The sequence below is a fragment of the Macrobrachium nipponense genome, chromosome 7 (assembly GCF_015104395.2).
Source record: "Macrobrachium nipponense isolate FS-2020 chromosome 7, ASM1510439v2, whole genome shotgun sequence".
Classification (NCBI taxonomy): domain Eukaryota; kingdom Metazoa; phylum Arthropoda; class Malacostraca; order Decapoda; family Palaemonidae; genus Macrobrachium; species Macrobrachium nipponense.
Genome location: NC_061109.1, coordinates 41,846,981 through 41,867,503, shown reverse-complemented (window position 1 = coordinate 41,867,503; position 20,523 = coordinate 41,846,981). Strand labels below are relative to the sequence as shown.

The 20,523-nt window shown below is 39.6% G+C and overlaps 1 protein-coding gene and 1 long non-coding RNA gene across 2 annotated transcripts in view; one reads left to right on the top strand and one right to left on the bottom strand.

Annotated features, from left to right (window-relative positions):
• Window positions 1-20,523, top strand: part of LOC135216986 (uncharacterized) — a 47,706-nt gene that overhangs the window by 8,901 nt on the left and 18,282 nt on the right. Inside the window, 11 exon segments of the mRNA XM_064252537.1 lie at window positions 419-649; window positions 1,405-1,515; window positions 1,849-2,063; window positions 2,306-2,411; window positions 2,574-2,744; window positions 4,012-4,142; window positions 5,232-5,492; window positions 6,832-6,912; window positions 8,144-8,192; window positions 8,194-8,300; window positions 9,368-9,470. Coding sequence (XP_064108607.1) covers window positions 419-649; window positions 1,405-1,515; window positions 1,849-2,063; window positions 2,306-2,411; window positions 2,574-2,744; window positions 4,012-4,142; window positions 5,232-5,492; window positions 6,832-6,912; window positions 8,144-8,192; window positions 8,194-8,300; window positions 9,368-9,470 — 1,566 coding nt within the window.
• The window catches only part of LOC135216987 (uncharacterized), a 183,210-nt gene that overhangs the window by 151,235 nt on the left and 11,452 nt on the right, over window positions 1-20,523 (bottom strand). The gene's annotated exons all lie outside the window — the stretch shown is intronic.

Sequence of the window (20,523 nt, the reverse complement as noted above, 5' to 3'; positions counted from 1 at the left end):
GTCATTAGCATCAAAATGATAAATAAAAAGTCGGTTTTCAAGGACTCGGAAAAACACTGCAAGACTGCTTCATAATTTCACTATTCATAACTTCCCTATAAGTTATTAATACTAGGATATTGATAAAAAGATAATGATAAGATATTAAATATTAATAATATCAACGTAAGTTGCAAACTAACATAGTAACCATTACACTGTGAACTGTAGACCCTGGGTAACGTATTACAACGTCAACCTTTTGTAAATAACACCGGCGATGCAACAAAGAAGACATTTTTTCACAGAAATTAGTGGATATTAACTGAGAAAACTACAAAAAGAATAAAATTTAAGAACTATGGGCCACTGAACAAATATGAGAGAATCGCTGACCCCTTTCAATCACATCAAGGTTACAGCGAGATTCTTCTTTCAGATAACGATGCTAATCAAGACCGGCCAGGATATCATAGAGGCCCACCCATCGGCCTTATTGGAAATCCCATACGCCCACTGGCTCATCAAACCTGACGACGGGGTCTACAGCGATGAAGAAAAGGGAAAGACCAAATGCCCGACGCTTCAGATGTGTCTTGGGTACCAGGCTTGCCTCTTCAATTTTGGGATTGAATTTTGCCACATGGATCCCATACCAGGACAGAGAAAGGTAAGATCTGCTGTAAGATTTCAAGAGAGGAAGCTGGGAAAGATTTCTGACCATCAATTCAAATGACGTGGTACAACGGACAGATAATCATTACAAAACTGTGACCATGTGTTAGGTGAACTTTACAGGCGAAGCTATCATCACAATTGTACTGTATGTTGGTAAACCAAATGTTTCACTAAACATTACGTAGTTACCACGAGGCCTTATGATTTACGCTAAGAAGCTGATAATATTTCTCCCTTCTTTCTGTTCAACAGCACGACGAATTTTATGGTTACTAGGTCACTTTATAATTCTCCCATATTGATTCCCATATATCTTTGTTTCTTTGGCAACACCATCATACAAGTAACTATTTCCAGTTCAGTTGACAAAGGAAATCCACCAACAATTGTATTTTATGAATTTTAACAATTCAACGTGATGTATTAAGAATAACGCCCTTGAATAAGGATTAATTTCCAAGTTTCAACTGTCACTTGAAAAATCAAAATTACTTAGAATGATGCCATACATTTACTGGCCAAGAACTTCAAAAAATTTTTTTTAAAGTTCTTAAAACTACCTAGACTTCAGACCTACCATACAGATCTTTTGCAAAAAAAAAAAAGCGGTTTTATTTTTTCGGATAAAGGTAATAATGTCTAAAACTAACGAGTTATTTAAGTTAATGCAACTAGCGTAACAGATAACGTCAAATATCAATTATCCACTTAAAATTACTGGTAAAAGCTTCTCTCAATTTTGTTCAGAACTTGCTTGTGACGCTCACATGTGTACGGGACGAGAGACTACTGATCGACATGAAGAACGTCAACTATGACGAAGAATACATGGAGGAGATACGTCGTCGAATCAATCTGGTGAGCATCCTTTCCTACTTTCTTCATTTTATTTATTCAACGATGATTATTACAACTTTATCAACTGATCTCCAAAATGTATGCATCTTCATGTTGTAATTTTATTAGTTTCCACTCCTTTATCTACAGGTTTTTAGTTAGTTTTAAGAGTTGATATACTTTACTGATACTAACGATACGTAGTGGACTTAGGCACCAGACTGACACAACCATACAGATAACGCTTAAAAACTTCCCAAGAACCAGATGACCCTTATTATTCAAACATTTCTGTTACTAGCACCTTCTTCCTTTGCAGTAGGTCCATTCTTAAAATTCCACGCGTCCCCACAGGTCCTCCATTTGACGTACACATCTCGCTTAGAGGTCAGCGTTGATGACTACTCGGGAACAGAGATACGGAAGCGGGAGGAGAACGAGGACGAAATCTTTTACGGAATTTGCCCGCCACGGGAGGAGGCTACCAAGGCTGGGTACAGGGGACAATGCCACCAGACTCCCCCAGGCCCAGAGGACGTCAGTGAGGCCCTTTGGTCCTTACTCGGAAGGCAAGAGCTGTATATATTCTAACGCCTCCAAGTTGCAGTTCCATTTCTTCCTATAATTCAAAATTGAGTTTGAAATCACTACGAATAACTAAAACTATAAAATATTCTGGATCCACATTCAGGAAAAACTGAACCTAGTTTGGTTTGGGCAGAGATAAGGATCCTGTCAGGTCTCTCCACCAAATGCGCATTTAACTTTATGTTTCAACTGGCACTGTCCTAACAACATCTCTTCCTTTCAGAGTGCCTTCAAACACCTGCAGGAAAGAAATCCAAGAGATATACTGCTCGTTCTTATACCATAATAAAGGTCTATGCTTGCCTCCGTTCGTTCTGCAGCCTGGTCAGGTAAGGAGAAAAGAAACATTCGGGAATAATTATCTTCAATACATTAGACTTGTGGCTGAGATGAAGTCATTTCAGTCTTGATCTGAAACTTCGACATTATGTAATCTGCCTGTCCATCCAGGCTAACCATTTATAAGTTTATTATAATTTTTGTTTTTTCAGAGTAACGATAGTAAGCCAGAGGACCTCCTCCTGGCCGACAACTCCTTCCCCCGGCGGGGACCCAGACCTGACACGACCCAGCATGATGCCTTGATGACGGATCCTCATCGCAATCTCATACCAGTTCGCCTGGGATTTGTTATTCTCGCCCACAAAGACCCTCCATCAGTGGTATGTTAAAAATTACAGCAATTATTATTGATTTTCCTAGTTCACAGACTGGCCTGTGACCCCTGGAGTATAAAATATTAACAATGACTTAAATTTCAAAGGCACATCACGCAGTCAGTCCAAGAAGAAACTACAGAATAACCAACAGAATCTCGGATGACTCATAAGAAAGCATCAGGTTAACTGGAAATAAGGAATTTATAAAGCTCTTCTCATAATCTTCAACAAGATGTGTTTTGTGAAATATAATGACCTCATCAGTTGCAAATTCAATTTTACTTATGACCTTAGAGCAAAATCTATGGCAAAAAAAAAATTAATTTTTATTTGACCTTTGACCTCTAAACTATGACCCTGATCTCCCTCTGCACATCTGCTTCATAAAGTCCATCTCATATAGTTTAAAAGACATGACAAAATCTTTTAAAGATGAAATTGATATTGAAAATAAGACCCACTGCAAAAGTGAGATAATGCACAATATATATATCTATATTAACTCGTTTTTAAAACTAAACTTGGTTGACGGATGAACACCTAAGAGAGTAAGACGGATATGCACAAACAAACAAACGGACAGAGACAAGTACCACATAGAAATCCGCCTTTTCCTCTGCGAAAGAGCTGTCAGTATGATACAGAGAAACATACTGACAGACTGAAATGCCACCTAGAAACCACTGCAAAGACACAGTATCATAACGGTTTGATGTTACTAATCATAAAAATGGTACTTCCATAAAAGAACAGCATTTTATGAAGCACTACACTTGAAAAAGGAATCCGACAGAGAATGTTAAAAATGGAAACTGAAAATACTTATTTCCTTTAAAGTGGCAATACACAATAATAACGTCAAACGGTGATTCCTTGCTTTCAGTATGGCAGCTTTACATTATCATCATTATTATGCAAAATTTAAAATATATGAAAATCCCTAGAAGGCCACTGACTTGACTGTCATCCACAGAACAGAATGCCTTCTGGTAACAACACAGAAAGGGGAAGAATATGAACACGGTAAACACACATACATCCATGAAAAACATAATTAAGGCACTAACACGATGTCCACAATTCTACATATTTAAAGCAAACGTATCGTTCAGGATTACAGTTACAGCTCCTGATAATTTTATTACCCTCAAGGGTAATTAATCACATAAATCGTAAACTCCATTGCAAAAAAAAAAACATTAACAGCAACTAATCATAAGTCCTATGTCATATAATGGCTGCATATCTCAAAAACTCTTTTTCTCATCAGATGCAACTTTTAAGCCTCATCTACAGACCTCACCACTACTACGCCATTCACGTGGATGCAAGACAGACCGAAATCAGAGACACACTCACAAGTCTGATCGCGACGGTCTTGCCAGGAGCCACAAACATAAGGTAAGTATACATACAGAATCTACTGATCACTGTTTACCAGATACATACTCGCATGTCATTGTCATAGCCACAATCCCCTCTTAACTTCTCGAATTCTTCGAACTTTTTGGATACGTTTGTTACTACAAAGCCTTGGATCCAAGTGCAAGTAATATAAAGCAATTGTGATGTCCGTTTTCCACTACCGGACATTACTATTAATTCATATTTCTTGCACTTGGATCCAGGGCTGCATAATGACAAACGTATCTTAAAACAAAAACAAAAACGCGAAAAATTTGAGGAGCTAAATGTTTGGATAATTATTTCTGCTCTTTTTGAGTTGCTTTTTAACTCAATTTCAAAGTTCACCGAGTTAAGAGTCATCTATTTTAATATAAAATGACTGCCACTGAAGAAGGTGAGCTGCGACGTAGACTCAGGAGGGAGATGGTCAAAATGGATTGCGCTGTTGGAGACGAGTGTGGAGGATATGAGAAAAGGGGTATTGTATTGTTAAACGGCTAACTTGCCAGCATGCCATGAACAGCAACGCTCGATGGATTCCTAATGATAGCGGTAGCTTATATTTTCACATATATCTATTCCTGTATTTAAACAGCCACAGATACCAGATAAAATCGTTTATGCCCTTATTCATCCTGTTATTTATAGCACACCGTCCCTGCAACGAGTAAGTGCTTTCCTAATTATCATATTAATTTAAAATCTCTTCTCCCTACGATATTAAGCTCCTTCTTACATACAGGCTTCATTATTACTTTATAAATCTAAATCCTGCCAAATTTTGCATAATTAAGTGTTTCTAATCGAACATATAAGTTTTAGCCTACTAAAATAATTAAAACCTATTTTCTCAAGCGAATGTACTTTGTTTCTGAATTACCTGTGTGTGCTTGAGGACCAGAAAACTCCCTGTACCTAAATAATTATACACCTAAATAACGTATCTATATCAGCTGAAAACAGTATTAAAGTTGTTTTTTTACACCAGCTAATGTTCTCAATATACCTAATAGCTTTAAATAAAACTGTAAAAAAAAAGACGCTCAAAACAAGACAAAAAAAGGACCCCATCTTTTCTTTCAGAATTTTACCTCCCTCACGTTCCTTTGTAGCCTCGTGGGGTTCTTTCAATATCGTGAGGGCCGAGCTGGAGTCCTTCGAGGAGCTCCTCCGCATGGGCCCTTGGGACTTCGGCGTGAAGCTCAGCGGCGCCGACATGCCCATCAGGGACGTGGACGACCTGAGCGCGGCCTTGGCACCCTACAGGGGCGTCAGCTTCGTACCGCTCTTTGGCCAACGGAACGACGACATGAAGGCCGAACAAGGACTTGTTTGGGACGTCTGGTAAGGTTTCAGAAGACCCATTTACTAGGAGGTTCAGAAAACACGAGGAAGGTAACGAACAGTGATATACAGACTATGAAAAGGGAGAGGGGGAGTGAGACAGAGACTATGAAAAGGAAAGTAGGAGCGTGAGGGACAAGACTATGAAAAGGGGAGGGGGAGGGGTCACTGACTATGAAAAAGGGGGAAGGGAGGGGGAGTGAAAAGGGAACAGATGAAAAGGGAAGGGGAGGGGTGGAGCAGACTATGAAAAGGGGGAGGGGGAGTACACTGACTATGAAAATGAGAGGGGGAGTGAAAAAGGGGGACCACTGAAACTATGGAAATTGAAAAGGGGGATGGGGGAGTGAAAAGGGGGACCGATTAAGAAAAGGGAGAGGGGGAGTTAGACAGAGACTATAAAAAGGTAGAGGGGGGAGTGACAGACTGAAAATGAAGAGGGAGGAGTAAGACAAATTAAGAACATGGAGAGGGGAGTGAGACAGAGACTATGAAAAGGAGAGGGGGAGTGAGACAGAGACTATGAAAAGGGAAGAGGGGGAGTGAGACAGAGACTATGAAAAGGGAGAGGGGGAGTGAGACAGAGACTATGAAAAGGTAGAGGGGAGTGAGAGGCTAAGAAAAAAGGGAGAGAGTGAGTGAGACCCAATATATGAAAAGAGGAAGTGGGAGGGGGAGTACTCTTGGAATTACAAAATGAAATGGGGACGAGGAAAATGCAAAGCGGGAAAGGAAAATAAAATGGGAAGCGAAAATAAAAAAAAGGAGAGGGAAAGGACAATAAACATGAAAAAGTGAGGAAATCACTGAAAAGGAGGGGATAATGAAGAAGAGAAGGTCAATGAAATGAGGGTAAGGATATTGAAAAGGAGAGACGAAAGTGAATATGGGAAGGGGAAGGAACAGGTAGAAGGGGACAATAAAAAGAAGATAAAATGAAAAGGGGAGGGGCATAGGAACCAGTAGAGGGGATAAATAAAATTGTGAAGGTAAAATGAAAAGGGGAGAATACCGAGAACGGTCGGAGGGTAATAGCAAAAGAGAGGGGGGGAAATGGAAAAGGGGAAGTATATTATGGAAGAGGGGATAGGGGGAAAATGAGATGTGGTAAAGATCTAACGACTATACAAAATATTGCGTTCATAAACACGAATTTAAATGAATTGACAGCGCTCGCAATGCTTTATTTCATACTGGTTGTATTAAAACTCTCGACTAAATACAGGCCAACGTTATCTACCATGACAATGTAGTCTATCTATCCTTGTGCAATTTACGAATCTATACATTTCTATACCAGATATTTCGAGGAATCATCGCCGTTCTTTTTGTTCAACAGGCACGGCTGCGAGGGCTATGTTTACAACGTGAGTCGGGGAGGAGGTCAACCTTTCCCGGAGGAAATACCAATTTATACCGGGTAAGGGTGCATTCAATTCATGAAGACATACATACATTATATATATTATATATATATATATATATATTATATATATATATATATATTATATATGTATACACACACACACACACACACACACACATATATATATATATATATATATATACTATATTATTATTATAAATATATGAATAAACTAGGATTTGAACTCGTCTTGAGAGTTATATGTACAAAAAAATTTTCTATTCGATAAAGTTATGCACTTACAACTCTGAATATATGAGCTATATATACCCTAACTCAGAACTGTAGTCCAAGTCCCCCCTTCGAATGTTAGTTAGTTACAGTATTATATATACATATTACATATATATAGTATTATTATTTGATATATATAATGTATGCATGTTATTTATTTATACACATGTGTAGTATGTTGGTATATATATATCTATCTATCTATCTATATATATATAATATATATATATATTATATATATATATACACACACACACACACACACACACACACATATATACATTTATATATATATATATATATATATATATATATATATAATATAATATATATATATATATATGCAATTGTAATAGTCACAATGCCCCTCTCAACTTCTTGAATTCTTTGCTCTTTTTCGGATACGCTTGTCACTACAAAGCCTGAAGATCCAAGTTCAAAGAAATTTGAAGAAATTGTGATGCCCGGTACCGGGAAACGAACCCAGGTCCCATAATCGCAAGAGGTCACGTTGCCGACCTTCTCGTGGTCAGGTTGGCAACGTGACCTCTTTGGATTGGACCTAGGTTCGTTTCCCGGTACCGGACATCACAATTTCTTCAAATTTCTTTGAACTTGGACGTCAAGCTTTGTAGTGACAAGCGTATCCAAAAACGAGCAAAGAATTCAAGAAGTTAAGAGGGCATTGTGGATATTACAATTACATAGGTATCTGGTAAAAAAATGTGACCATTAGATTCTACAAACACACACACAATATATATATATATATATAATGTGTTGAGCTAAAAGGAATCTAAGCTTTTCTTTTTCCCTGTGGACTACAACCTCATATATCTATATTCGTGAAAAAGGAAGACTAAACCCTCATATATATAAGAATATATATATAGATATAATATATTATATAATTTTCTATATGTTTATATATGTATATATAGTATCTACATACATATATATACATATATTTTTGCTGTCCCACTTCCTACAGCTCCCAATGGTCGATCATGGCCCGCAACCTGTGGGACTACGCAGTGACGTTTCAGTGAGAGGTCGAACATCATCAACCGCTGGCACTACCACTTGCAGACCTCTATCATCCCTGACGAGTCCTACTTCCCCACCGTTGCCATGAACTCGCCATTTGCGTAAGTCGACCCCCAGATGGCCAGAAGATTCTTTAAGTCGCTTGATATGTTTGCTTGACAGGAGTAACATTCACAAATTTCCTACTTTTGGTCTCGTCTCTCTTTCTATATATATATATATATATATATATATATAATATATATATATATATATATATATACATATATATATATATATATATATATATATATATATATATATATATATATTGTGTACTATATATATTATTATACTGACGATCTTTCGCTGGAGCTCTACAACTATATATTATATATATATATTATATATATACAGAGAGAGAGAGAGAGAGATGAGAAGAGAGGGAGGGCGAGAGACTGGACGAGACGGAGGAGATTTGGGGGGTCTGGAGGTGAGAGATAGGGGTCCCATTGGTGAAACGAGAGAGAGGAGGGAGATATGGAGAAGGAGACGAGCGAGAGAGAGAGAGAGAGAGAGCTGTTCAACTAAATACTGTAACGTCTGAGTAAGATTCACACCAACCGCACATTTGATGTCTAGACCAGTCCCTTACGACGCTCCTAATTGGCCGTTGATAAGCCAGTCACAGGGCTCTGAGGGCTGGAAACTCAGTCTCTCGAGAGAGTTCACATAAGAAGGACGTATGTTCAACCGCTCCTGAGGGATACGTCTTTCAAACGTATCCCTCAGGAGAGGTGGAACATACATCCTGCCCAAGTGCACTCTCTCTCTCGAGAGAGAGTTTTCAGCCCTGTGATTGGCTTATCAACAGCCAATCAGGAGCGTCGTAAGGGAAGGGCCTAGATATCAAATGCACGGTTGGTGTGAATCTAATATAGCCTCGTTGACTTCCACGGACTGTTTACTTCCGGCTTGCATAATGGTCCCAGGCATACATTTTCCTAAAGTTCACAAGAAGAAGTTTCAGCACGTATTTGCAGCCGTAAATTTCGATAGCATTAGCAACAGCAAAATGTGCATCGATCTCCATTCATATTACTCTCACTCCCACGTCCCCATTATTTTCATTACGCGCATGCTTCAATCATACTGATCTACTTTTCCATTTACATATTCGCTTTTCTAGGAGTAACTGTAGACCCCTTGGTTTCCACTGGCTGAAGAGGTTTGAAGGTCGGAACGTCATTAATCTGTGTCGACATATGGAGGATACAGATTTCTGCGGACAGGTATTTCATTTATCATTCCTATTCAACAGTTCTGACAAATTTGGTACCTTTATTTATGTCTGATTGTATGTAATAATAATAATAATAATAATAATAATAATAATAATAATAATAATAATAATAATAATAATAATAATAATCCAAAGAAACCTCATAATCACATGAATTAATAAAATAAAATGGAAAAGTAAATCCACAATAATATGTCTGATCTTGTTATTTAAAATACAAAGCAGAAAGCTTTCGAAGACCTGCACGGTCCTCCTTGTCAATCTGAATACAATTTATTAAAGATGGACCATACAAGAACTTTGTTTTTTTTTCTTGACTAGTTTTACAAATAGTCCGTTTGATGATTGTAGTTGGCTCTTCACGTTATCCCCTCGTTTTCCAACGGCAAACCAACTAATCGCCTAGATCTTCGAAGTGACGGTTCGTCTCTTGAATCCTTTGATCTGTTGTCCATAGCAGCTTGGGCGCCTGCAACAAGGGTCACGGGATGTGTCCCTGTTACCTGAACGAAAGAAGATGAGGCAGCGGCAGTATCAGAGGTGGCTAGAATATTGGTGTTATTACTATGCAACCTTTCTGTTATAATCTCTTATAAACTGACAGCAAATTATTTAATTTAAAATAAAATCTTCTTGTGTAAAGGCTTTATTGCTTTCCATAGAGAGACCCCTGTTAATAATTGCTCCTTCAACTAACCTTCTAATACCTGTATCCTTACTATTGAAAATTACTTTTGACTCGTTCCAATTTATGCGGTGATCGTCATTTAAACTATGTGAGACTAGTGCATTATTCTCAGCATGCAAATTATAAGCTCTTTTGTGTTCACTGATTCTGACTGGTAGTCCCCTCCCACTTTCTCCGTAATATTTCTTATCGCAATCCAGACAAGGTATTTCATAAACACCAGTTTCTTTGTTAAAGCTTTGGTTGGAGTTATTATTTTGTATGAGACAGCCTTTGAGTGTATTCTTATAGTTGAAGACCAGGTTGAACTTTTCTTCTGCTTTTTCAATTATTGTTTTTCTAATATTTCGTAAGTTGGGATTAAATGGTAAGGTTAGATACTTTTTTATTCTTTTTTGTATTCATATTGACTTTTTATATAGAAAATCCTTTTGGCTTTAGTGAAGGCATTATTTATGAAATTTTCTGGATAGAATAATTTTCCAAAAACTTCTTTTATATGTTGAAATTCACAGTCAATATTCAGGATCACATATTTTCAAGGCTCTTAGAATGAAATTTATCATTATATTTTGCTTTACTTCATTATTATGAAAAGGATAGAAGTGGACATAAGCTTCAGCATTAGTCACTTTTCTGAAAATATGTGATCCTGAATATATTGACAGCGAATTTCAACATATAAAAGAAGTTTTTCGAAAATTATGCTATCCAGAAAATTTCATAAATAATGCCTTCACTAAAGCCAAAAGGATTTTCTATATAAGAAGTCAATATGAATACAAAAAAGAATAAAAAAAGTATCTAACCTTACCATTTAATCCCAACTTACGAAATATTAGAAAAAAAAATAAATGAAAAAGGTGAAGAAAAGGTCAACCTGGTCTTCAACTATAAGAATACACTCAAAGGCTGTCTCATACAAAATAATAACTCCAACCAAAGCTTTAACAAAGAAATTGGTGTTTATGAAATACCTTGTCTGGATTGCGATAAGAAATATTACGGAGAAAGTGGGAGGGGACTACCAGTCAGAATCAATGAACACAAAAGAGCTTGTAATTTGCATGCTGAGAATAATGCACTAGTCTCACATAGTTTAAATGACGATCACCGCATAAATTGGAACAAGTCAAAAGTAATTTTCAATAGTAAGGATACAGGTATTAGAAGGTTAGATGAAGGAGCAATTATTAACAGGGGTCTCTCTATGGAAGGCAATAAAGCCTTTACACAAGAAGATTTTATTTTAAATGAAATAATTTGCTGTCAGTTTATAAGAGATTATAACAGAGAAAGGTTGCATAGTAATAACACCAATAATCTAGCCACCTCTGATACTGCCGCTGCCTCATCTTCTTTCGTTGAGGTTAACAAGGGACACATCCGTGACCCTTGTTGCAGGCGCCCAAGCTGCTATGGACAACAGATCAAACGATTCAAGAGACGAACCGCCACTTCGAAGATCTAGGCGATTAGTTGGTTTGCCGTTGGAGAACGAGGGGATAACGTGAAGAGCCAACTACATCATCAAACAGACTATTTGTAAACTAGTCAAAAAATAAAGTTCTTGTATGGTCACTGTTAATAATTGTATTCAGATTGACAAGGAGGACCGTGCAGGTCTTCGAAAGCTTTCTGCTTTGTATTTTATATAATAAAATCAGACATTATTTTGGATTTACTTTTCCAATAATAATAATAATAATAATAATAATAATAATAATAATAATAATAATAATAATAATAATAATAATAATAGTGGCTTTTTCCGTGCTACTTAAACAGGCTAGTAGAGCGCCTATAGAGGTCATGATTAAGTACAGTGTCAAAATAGGTTGTATATATCAAAATAGGTTATATATATTTGAATTTTACAGATAAACTATGAAACCATAATCATCAAAGTCATTAACGATTTCTCTCTCTCTCTCTTAAAGCGAGCTTTTGTCTGGAGCTGCCAGACATCCTCGGCCTGGGAAGCTGAGGGTGGACTGATCTTGGTGTGTTGTTGTTGTTGTATTAAGCCAACACTTCTTGTTGGCACGGGCCTTTCCCTTGTTCGGCCCGTAGGTGATCTGAAAAGATTCATTAAGTTCATGGTTAATTTTATGAAATTGGAAATATTTTTAGATGTAGAGATAGGAGTGAACAGGAGAAGTTTGATGGTGTCAGTAAGAGAGGGCCATCATGTCATATTGTAGTAGAAGTTTTAAAGAATGTAAAGCTTTCGAATATTAGAGAAGCGCTGCAGGTGGGGTTGTCCAACCCTTTACTCCCTTGGGTCCCTGCGGGAGGATTTCAGTGGTAGGTAGTTTTCAATGATTGTCTTTGTGACTGTGGCAGCTGCATGCTCAGCATCTTGTGCAATTAATTCAATTTGTGCTGAACCTCTTAGCTGTGGTTTCTCTGCATTCCAGCAGGTTGTGAAGGAGTGGTTGCTGTGTTTCTTCTTGACAGTGTTCACATGGTCTGACACTGTTTTCCACGATTTCCCAGCAGGCTTTATATCCTAGCCTGAGTCTGTGGATGATCACAGCAAGTTTTCTTGGTGTGTGCCTGTCTATGGGAGGAGGCACTAGATCAGTCGATGTCTTATACCATCTGGCAGACGGTGAGTTCTTTTCTACCCACTCACGATGGTCTTTTAGCAAGTTTTCTTTGCAGAGTGGTTTCATTGCATTCTTGATTTGTTGCAGTCCAGGTTGTATATGTATTTGCACTCTGTCAATGTGTTTTGTACTTTTGGCTAGCTCATCGGCCCTCTCGTTGCCTGGAATTCCTATGTGACTGGGTATCCAGTTTAAGGTGACAGGTCTTCCTCTTTTGTTGTGCTGGTGCAGCAGTTTTAATTCCAGCCAGCAGTGCCTTGTTTTCTTTATTTTTCTGTTGTTGCAAGGCTTGCATTGAGGACTTTGAGTCGGTGTGGATGATTACAGGCCCTTCTTTATTCTCCAGTGAGTACAGCAGTGCCTGTCTTATTGCTGTTAACTCTGTCTGCATAGTGGAGGCGTGGTTGGAGGTCCTTCAGCAGGCTGTGAAGTTTCTTGAATATACTGCAGCTCCCGTAGTTTGATTCTCAGGATCTACAGTGCCATCGGTGTAGTATGTTTGTGCCCCTATGGTCTCAGTGTTTCTGATTGCTTCATAGGCTGCCGCTCTTAGCTCATCTCTTGTGCAGTCTTCTTTTGCTCTTGGCAGGCTTGTGTATTTATATATTGCAGTGTCCTTCCAGGGTGGTAGTTGTTGTGTGCCCTGTGTTGTGTCTGGACCTAGCTGCAGCAGTGTCTCTGCCATGCCTAGACTCTTGATGTTGTCACTTTGGTCCTTACCATAGGAACTCGGACTTTGAATCTCTGGGTGTTTAGCAAGTTCCTCTCAGGCTCTTTTCCTCAAAATGAAGTCTCTTTCTGAGAGGAACATCTTGGCCATTATGCTTGCATTTCGCTGTGCAATCCTATCCTCTAGTTTTGGCAAGTTAGTTTCAAGCCTGAGGTTGCACAGCCTTGTCCATGTGGGTGCTCCTAGCATGAGCCTCATTGCATTGTTTTTAATGACCTCCAGTGATTCTTTTTGAGCCTCTGTCAGCCTCATCAGAGTGGGGGCAGCATAGTCCACCAGTGTTCTGGTGCAGGCTAGGTAGTACTTCCTTTGTATTTGTTTATTTGCTCCCTCCTTCAGGGATGACATGTATATCTGGGCGGCCAGTCTTGCATTTGCTTTTTCTCTCAAGTACTAGATTTCCTCCTTGAAAGTTAGCTGCTGGTCTATGACAACTCCCAAGTGCATGTAGCTGTCTACCCATTCTATGGGCTCAGCTCCTATTGTCAGTGGTTGCAGCGGTCTGTGGGCTTTTATTGTCATGGCCTTTGTTTTATTTATGTTTATTTTAAGACCTAGCTCATATGATTTATTGTTGATGTCATTGAGTGCCCTTTGCATTCTGGGCACTCTAACAGCTCCTCTTGCTACTACACACACATCATCGGCATAGATGAAGATTTCTACGCCTTCTGGAAGCTGCAGGGAGGCTATATTCTCCATTAGTATGTTGAATAGAAATGGACTCAGAATTCCTCTCTGAGGGGTGCCATTTTCCAAGTCGTGGAATGTAGACATCACTCCTTGGAATTTTACTCTGGCCTGCCTTCCCAGTATGTAGTTTTTTGTCCAGGCTAGTAAGTGTCCATGGACTCCCTTCCTTACTGCTGACGGAAGTATTGCTGCTGGACTGGCTAGTTCAAAAGCCTTTTCAAAATCTATGAAGACTACTGTGGCCTTCTTCTAATTTATGTAGCTGAGAACATCTGTTATGCACTCTGTAGTTCCGACTCCTTCCTGATATGCATATAGCTGCTTGTGCAGTGGACCAATCTTGTATTTCATTCTATTTAGTACCATTTTTTTCTCCAGTTTTCTCAATGCATGACACCAATGCGATTGGTCTTGGGTTCTCTGGATCTTTAGGTTTGCGGTTTGGCTGCGTGTCCTGCTGCCGCCAGGTTTGTGGTCTTGTGTGTTCGATGTGTGTTTTGTTTAGGATTCTCAGAAAGGCTGTTTCTCCTGCAGGACCCATTTTACTGATCATGGTGTATGTTATCCTGTCTGCTCCTGGCGCTGTGTCTCTGCCAACTCTAAAAACCGCTTTCAGTTCCTCTACTGTGTAAGGGGTGTCTGTATCATCTGGTCTGTGGCAGGCCGCATCGATCTCCTCCCATCTAATCGGTGCTAGTTGTCTTGGTGTGGTGTCCTTCCTCCTTATATTTGGGGTTGACAGCAGGGTGTCTCTGCCCCTTGTTGATCTATTGGCTGGTGGTGGTGATTCTTCGTTTTCATTGGTGGCTTGAACCAGGTCTCAAGCCACTTTCTCCGAGCCGATGGTTGCAATGATGCAGATGCTGCAGCCGTCTAGACCTCCTGAGCGGCACGGTAACGTTGATAGGCATTGCACTACGCTGTGGGACGTCACGGCTAATTTGATTTCTATCAGCTACAGGAGTACCTCGTTCGAGGGCGTTGTTTTCCGTAGAGTTGTCGTGATCGGTGGTGTCATTGTTGGTGGCAGGTCTTCTCAGACTCGTAGGGAGGAGAAATTCTTCCTGCGTTGTATTCAGTGTAGGTTTTATTTGCTAGATGAGAAGCGCCTCCAGCAGGCGCAACCGAAGGGCATCAGGGGCCTTCCCGATGATCTTCGTGTTCTGTATGATGACATCCCAGGAGATGGCCTCTTGATGTTTGGTGTGGGAGTGATTCTTGATTGCCCTCTCTTGGGGGTGGCATGAGTCTCTCTTTGACAGGCGCATGGTAGTCATACCTACGTAGGCGCTGCTGCGTTCGCGGACTGGACATGTAAACTGGTACACTACATGCGTCTGCTTCAGGGGGTCTCATACCTGTGGAGAGGGGTTATTTTTCATAATGAGGTTACTCGTCCTCCGGTTCCGGTTCTGGTAATATATGATTAAGTCGATATTCTTGGTGTTGTTGGTCGGGGATACATTTTCGGAAATAATTTTCTTCGTGGAGTCCTCTTTTTCATGGTAATGGGAACTCCTGAAGGCTTTGTAGTACAGCTTGATATTATCCTGGGGACAGGGCTGCGGGCTCTCACTACCATACCATTTCTCCAGGGCTGTGTGGACTTCCTTGCTGATTAATCTATTTGAATACCCGTTGTTCACAAGTACTTGGGAGGTGCAGTCGAGTTCCTGGTATCCTGCCAGGTTGAGCAGTGGGAGAGGGCTCTCCTGACGAAGGCCCTGACGGTGGTGCTTTTGAATCTGGCAGGGCACTAGCTGTCACCATTGAGGCAAAGTCCTAGATTGGTCTTCTTTGTGTAGATGGAAGTACGAAGACCGTATTCCGTCTTGCTTACAAGGACGTCGAGGAAGGGGAGACGATCATCGGAGTTGTGTTAAATTGTGTAATTCAGCACACTGCACTGCTGAAATGCTTGACGGACGGCTTCTACCTCATCCTCGGCGTCAACTTGCACAAAGATGTCGTCAATATAACATCCATACCTGCGGGATTGCTGCATCCTGGCGAAGACCCGTTCCTCCACGGTGCCCATATAAAAGTTAGCGAAGAGCACCCCCAATGGGGAGCCCATCGCCATGCCATCCTTCTGGCGGAACACGGCATGGTGATGGGCTCACCACTGGGGTCCTCTTCGCTAACTTTTATATGGGCACCGTGGAGGAAAGGGTCTTCGCCAGGATGCAACAACCACGCAGATATGGACGTTATATTGACTACATCTTTGTGCAAGTCGACGCCGAGGATGAGGTAGAAGCCCTCCGTCAAGCATTTCAGCAGTGCAGTGTGCTGAATTACACAGCTGAATAGAGCTCCAACGATCGGCTCCCCTTCCTCGACGTCCTTGTAAGCAAGATGGAAGACGGTCTTCGTACTTCCATCTACACAAAGAAGACCAATCTAGTACTTTGCCTCAATGGTGACAGCGAGTGCCTCGCCAGATTCAAAAGCACCACCGTCAGGGCCTTCGTCAGGAGAGCCCTCTCCCACTGCTCGACCTGGCAGGATACTCACAAGGAATTCGACCGCGCCTCCCAAGTACTTGTGAACAACGGGTACTCAAATAAATTAATCAGCAAGGAAGTCCGCACAGCCCTGGAGAAATGGTATGGTAGTGAGAGCCCGCAGCCCCGCCCCCCGGATAATATCAAGCTGTACTACAAAGCCTTCATGAGTTCCCATTACCGTGAAGAGGAGGACTCCATGAAGAAAATTATTTCCGAAAATGTATCCCCGACCGACATCACCAAGAATATCGACTTAATCATACATTACCAGAACCGGAGGACGCACGACTTCATTATGAAAAATAACCCCTCTCCACAGGTATGAGACCCCCTGAAGCAGACGCATGTAGTGTACCAGTTTACATGTCCAGTCCGCGAACGCAGCAGCGCCTACGTAGGTATGACTACCATGCGCCTGTCAAAGAGAGACTCATGCCACCCCCAAGAGAGGGCAATCAAGAATCACGCCCACACCAAACATCAAGAGGCCATCTCCTGGGATGTCATCATACAGAACACGAAGATCATCGGGAAGGCCCCTGATGCCCTTCGGTTGCGCCTGCTGGAGGCGCTTCTCATCCAGCAAATAAAACCTACACTGAATACAATGCAGGAAGAATTTCTCCTCCCTACGAGTCTGAGAAGACCTGCCACCAACAATGACACCACAGACCACGACAACTCTACGGAAGACAACGCCCCCGAACAATGGAAATCAAATTAGCTGTGACGTCCCACAGTGTAGCCTGCTCAGGAGGTCTAGACGGCTGCTCGGAGAAAGTGGCTTGAGACCTGGCTCAAGCCACCAATGAAAATGAAGACTCACCGCCACCAGACAATAGGAGATCAGCAAGGGGCAGACACCCTGCTGTCAACCCCAAATATGAGGAGGAGGGACACCACACCAAGATCAGTCCACCCTCAGCTTCCCAGCCCGAGGATATCTGGCAAGATCCAGATGAAAGCTCGCTTTAAGAAAGAGAGAGAGAGAGAGAGAGAGAGAGAGAGAGAATCGTTAATGACTTTGATGACAATGGTATCATAGTTTATCTGTAAAATTCAAATATATACACCTATTTTGACACTCTATTTGATCATGACCTCTATAGGCGCTCTACTAGCCTGTTTAAGTAGCACGGAAAAAGCCACTATTCGCAAAATAGAGAAGAATCTCTACAAGTATAACGCTGCTGAAGTAGCCATTACTTTTAATAAAATATGCTAGAGAGAGGGTCTGCTTCATAAGTACAATAATAATAATGATAACAGAGAAATAAAATCCGCACTTGTGCTATTTTAAAACAATATTTATTCATGAACATTAGTTAAAGTGTAAAGCTGGGAGCTGGGAAGGCTTCCAGTATCTTCCAGTTGTACAATTTTTAATTCAGACATACGTATTACATAAGTTACACTGCAAGGAGGACATCATTGGTGATTCTACTTTTTAGTTAAATATACACGTTACCGTAAAGTACTTGTGCAATAATAATAATAATAATAATAATAATAATAATAATAATAATAATAATAATAATAATATAATAATAATAATAATCATAATCATAATATAATAATAATATATTATTATTATTATTATTATTATTATTATTGTATGATTATGATTATTATTATTATTATTATTATTATTATTATTATTATTATTATTAATAAAACAAAAACTTCTTTCAGTTTTCTTCTGAAGATTGAAAAAGAAACCCACAAAATCACTTTGTAATTTGTTTGCTTCCAAGTATTTACATTTAGTTCTACTACACACTCGAGTACTTTCAGGCCATATCTGTGGCCCATTTTCAAGAGATGTTTGGGATGTTAGCCTGGGTCAAGGCCCAGCATTCGTCTGGAACTTCTTCTCGTTGAGCTGTCATTTATGTGATGGCTGTTCTGGTTTCCTTGAGAGTTGCCAATCCCCTCTGGTCGCTCTGATATCCCGAGCTGATGGTCAATGGGATTAATCCTTGAGGTAAGGGTGTGGTCACCAAAAGTCTGTTGGGCAGGAAACCTAATCTCCAGGTCAGCAGGGTCAATCTTAGCTTCTTTTAATATCAAAGCTCGGCTTATGGGATCTTCTGGGGTAAAACCTTTGTTTCCTTCTATTACTTTAATCTCTCTGATGAGTGCACCTTCTACTACCCTCCTGTGACTAATTTTGTTGCTTTTGTATATAAGCCTACTGTTTTTGAAATCCATCGTATGGTCATTTTCCCAACAATGCCTAGCTATAGCACTCCCCTGAGAGTTAAGTTGTACTGCCCTTCTATGTTCTTGGATTCTAGTCCTTATTCCCCTTCCTGATTCCCCCACATATCTGTCTCCACAATTGTTGCAATTGATTATGTATATCCCCGCTGCATCATCTGTATTACTGTCCTCTCCTTCCAATTTATTTTTACATACTTTGTTTTTTACGGTATTATCAAAGGTATATACAAATTTATATTTACTTTCTTTCATTTTTGAAGTGATTTGTTTCATTTTAGGCATAAAAGGGAGGGCAACTATTTTCTTGTTTTCTTTATTCCATGTACTCTCTACATTTGCTCTGTAAAAAAAATTTTTCTAGCTTTGTTGAGTGCCCTTTTTCTGAACCATTCCGGTTATGCTAATGCATCGAAGCTTTTACCGATGTAATTTATTTCTTGTTCTATCTGAAAAGAGAAGAAATGAATATATGAGTTTGTATGTGTGGGCTTTCTATATGTGCTGAATTCATATCCTGTTTCTTTTCTTTCTATGAGTATGTCTAAAAAGGGCAGTTTATTATTGTTACTTTTCTCTAAAGTGAACTGGATATTGTTATCAAACTTTTTGAGATCATCTAGAGAAGTTTCTATTTCATTTTCATCACCTTGCAGAATAGCAAAAATATCATCCACATATCTCCACCATCCTTGCAGTTTTAAGTTAGGGACATTAACATTAGGAACTAGATTAGTCTCGAAATATTCCATATAGATGTTAGCGAGTATAGGTGATAATGAGGACCCCATAGCTACTCCATATTTCTGTTTGTAAACTTGTCCCTCAAACGTGAAATAAGTATCACTGACACACAATTTAATCAACTCAAGGAAGACGCCTATTTCGATGTTTGGATTGAAAATACCCGCATTATGTTTAGTCTGAAGGAATTCTAATACTTTATCTAAGGGGACATTGGTGAATTATGCTACTACATCAAAACTGACCATGTGTCCTTTTATATTCTTTTTCTTAACTTTGTCTATGAAATCTACTGAATGTTTAATATGGGATTCTGAAAATATACCTAAGTATACTCCTAGTTCTCCAGCTAACCACACAGCTAAGTTTTTGTTAGGAGATTTCCTACTAGAAACAATAGGGCGTAATGGACAGCCCTCCTTGTGTATTTTGGGGCTGCCATATATATATGCAAGTTCAGGTAATTTACTTGAGAATAATTTATTGCATAGCATGTCATTCCGATTACCTAGTCTACTGATTATTTTCTTCACATTCTGATTAAAGGTATTCTGAAGCTTTTGAATTGTTGGAGGATTCTCTATTTTAGCATAAGTAGTTTCATCATCTAGTAGCCTGTACATTTTAACCCTGTATTCTGAACTATTCGTGATAACAATACTACCTCCTTTGTCAGCTTTCATGATTCTAATGTCTTTGTAGCTTTTTTATTCCCTTCAGAGCGATACTAAATCTCCTTGGCAAGATATCTCCAAGTTTGCTTTCATTACTCCCTATCATCACTCCTCTGAGAAAAGGAGCTAAATCATTGTGATGTTCAACATTAGGGTAGTTAATCTTGCTGT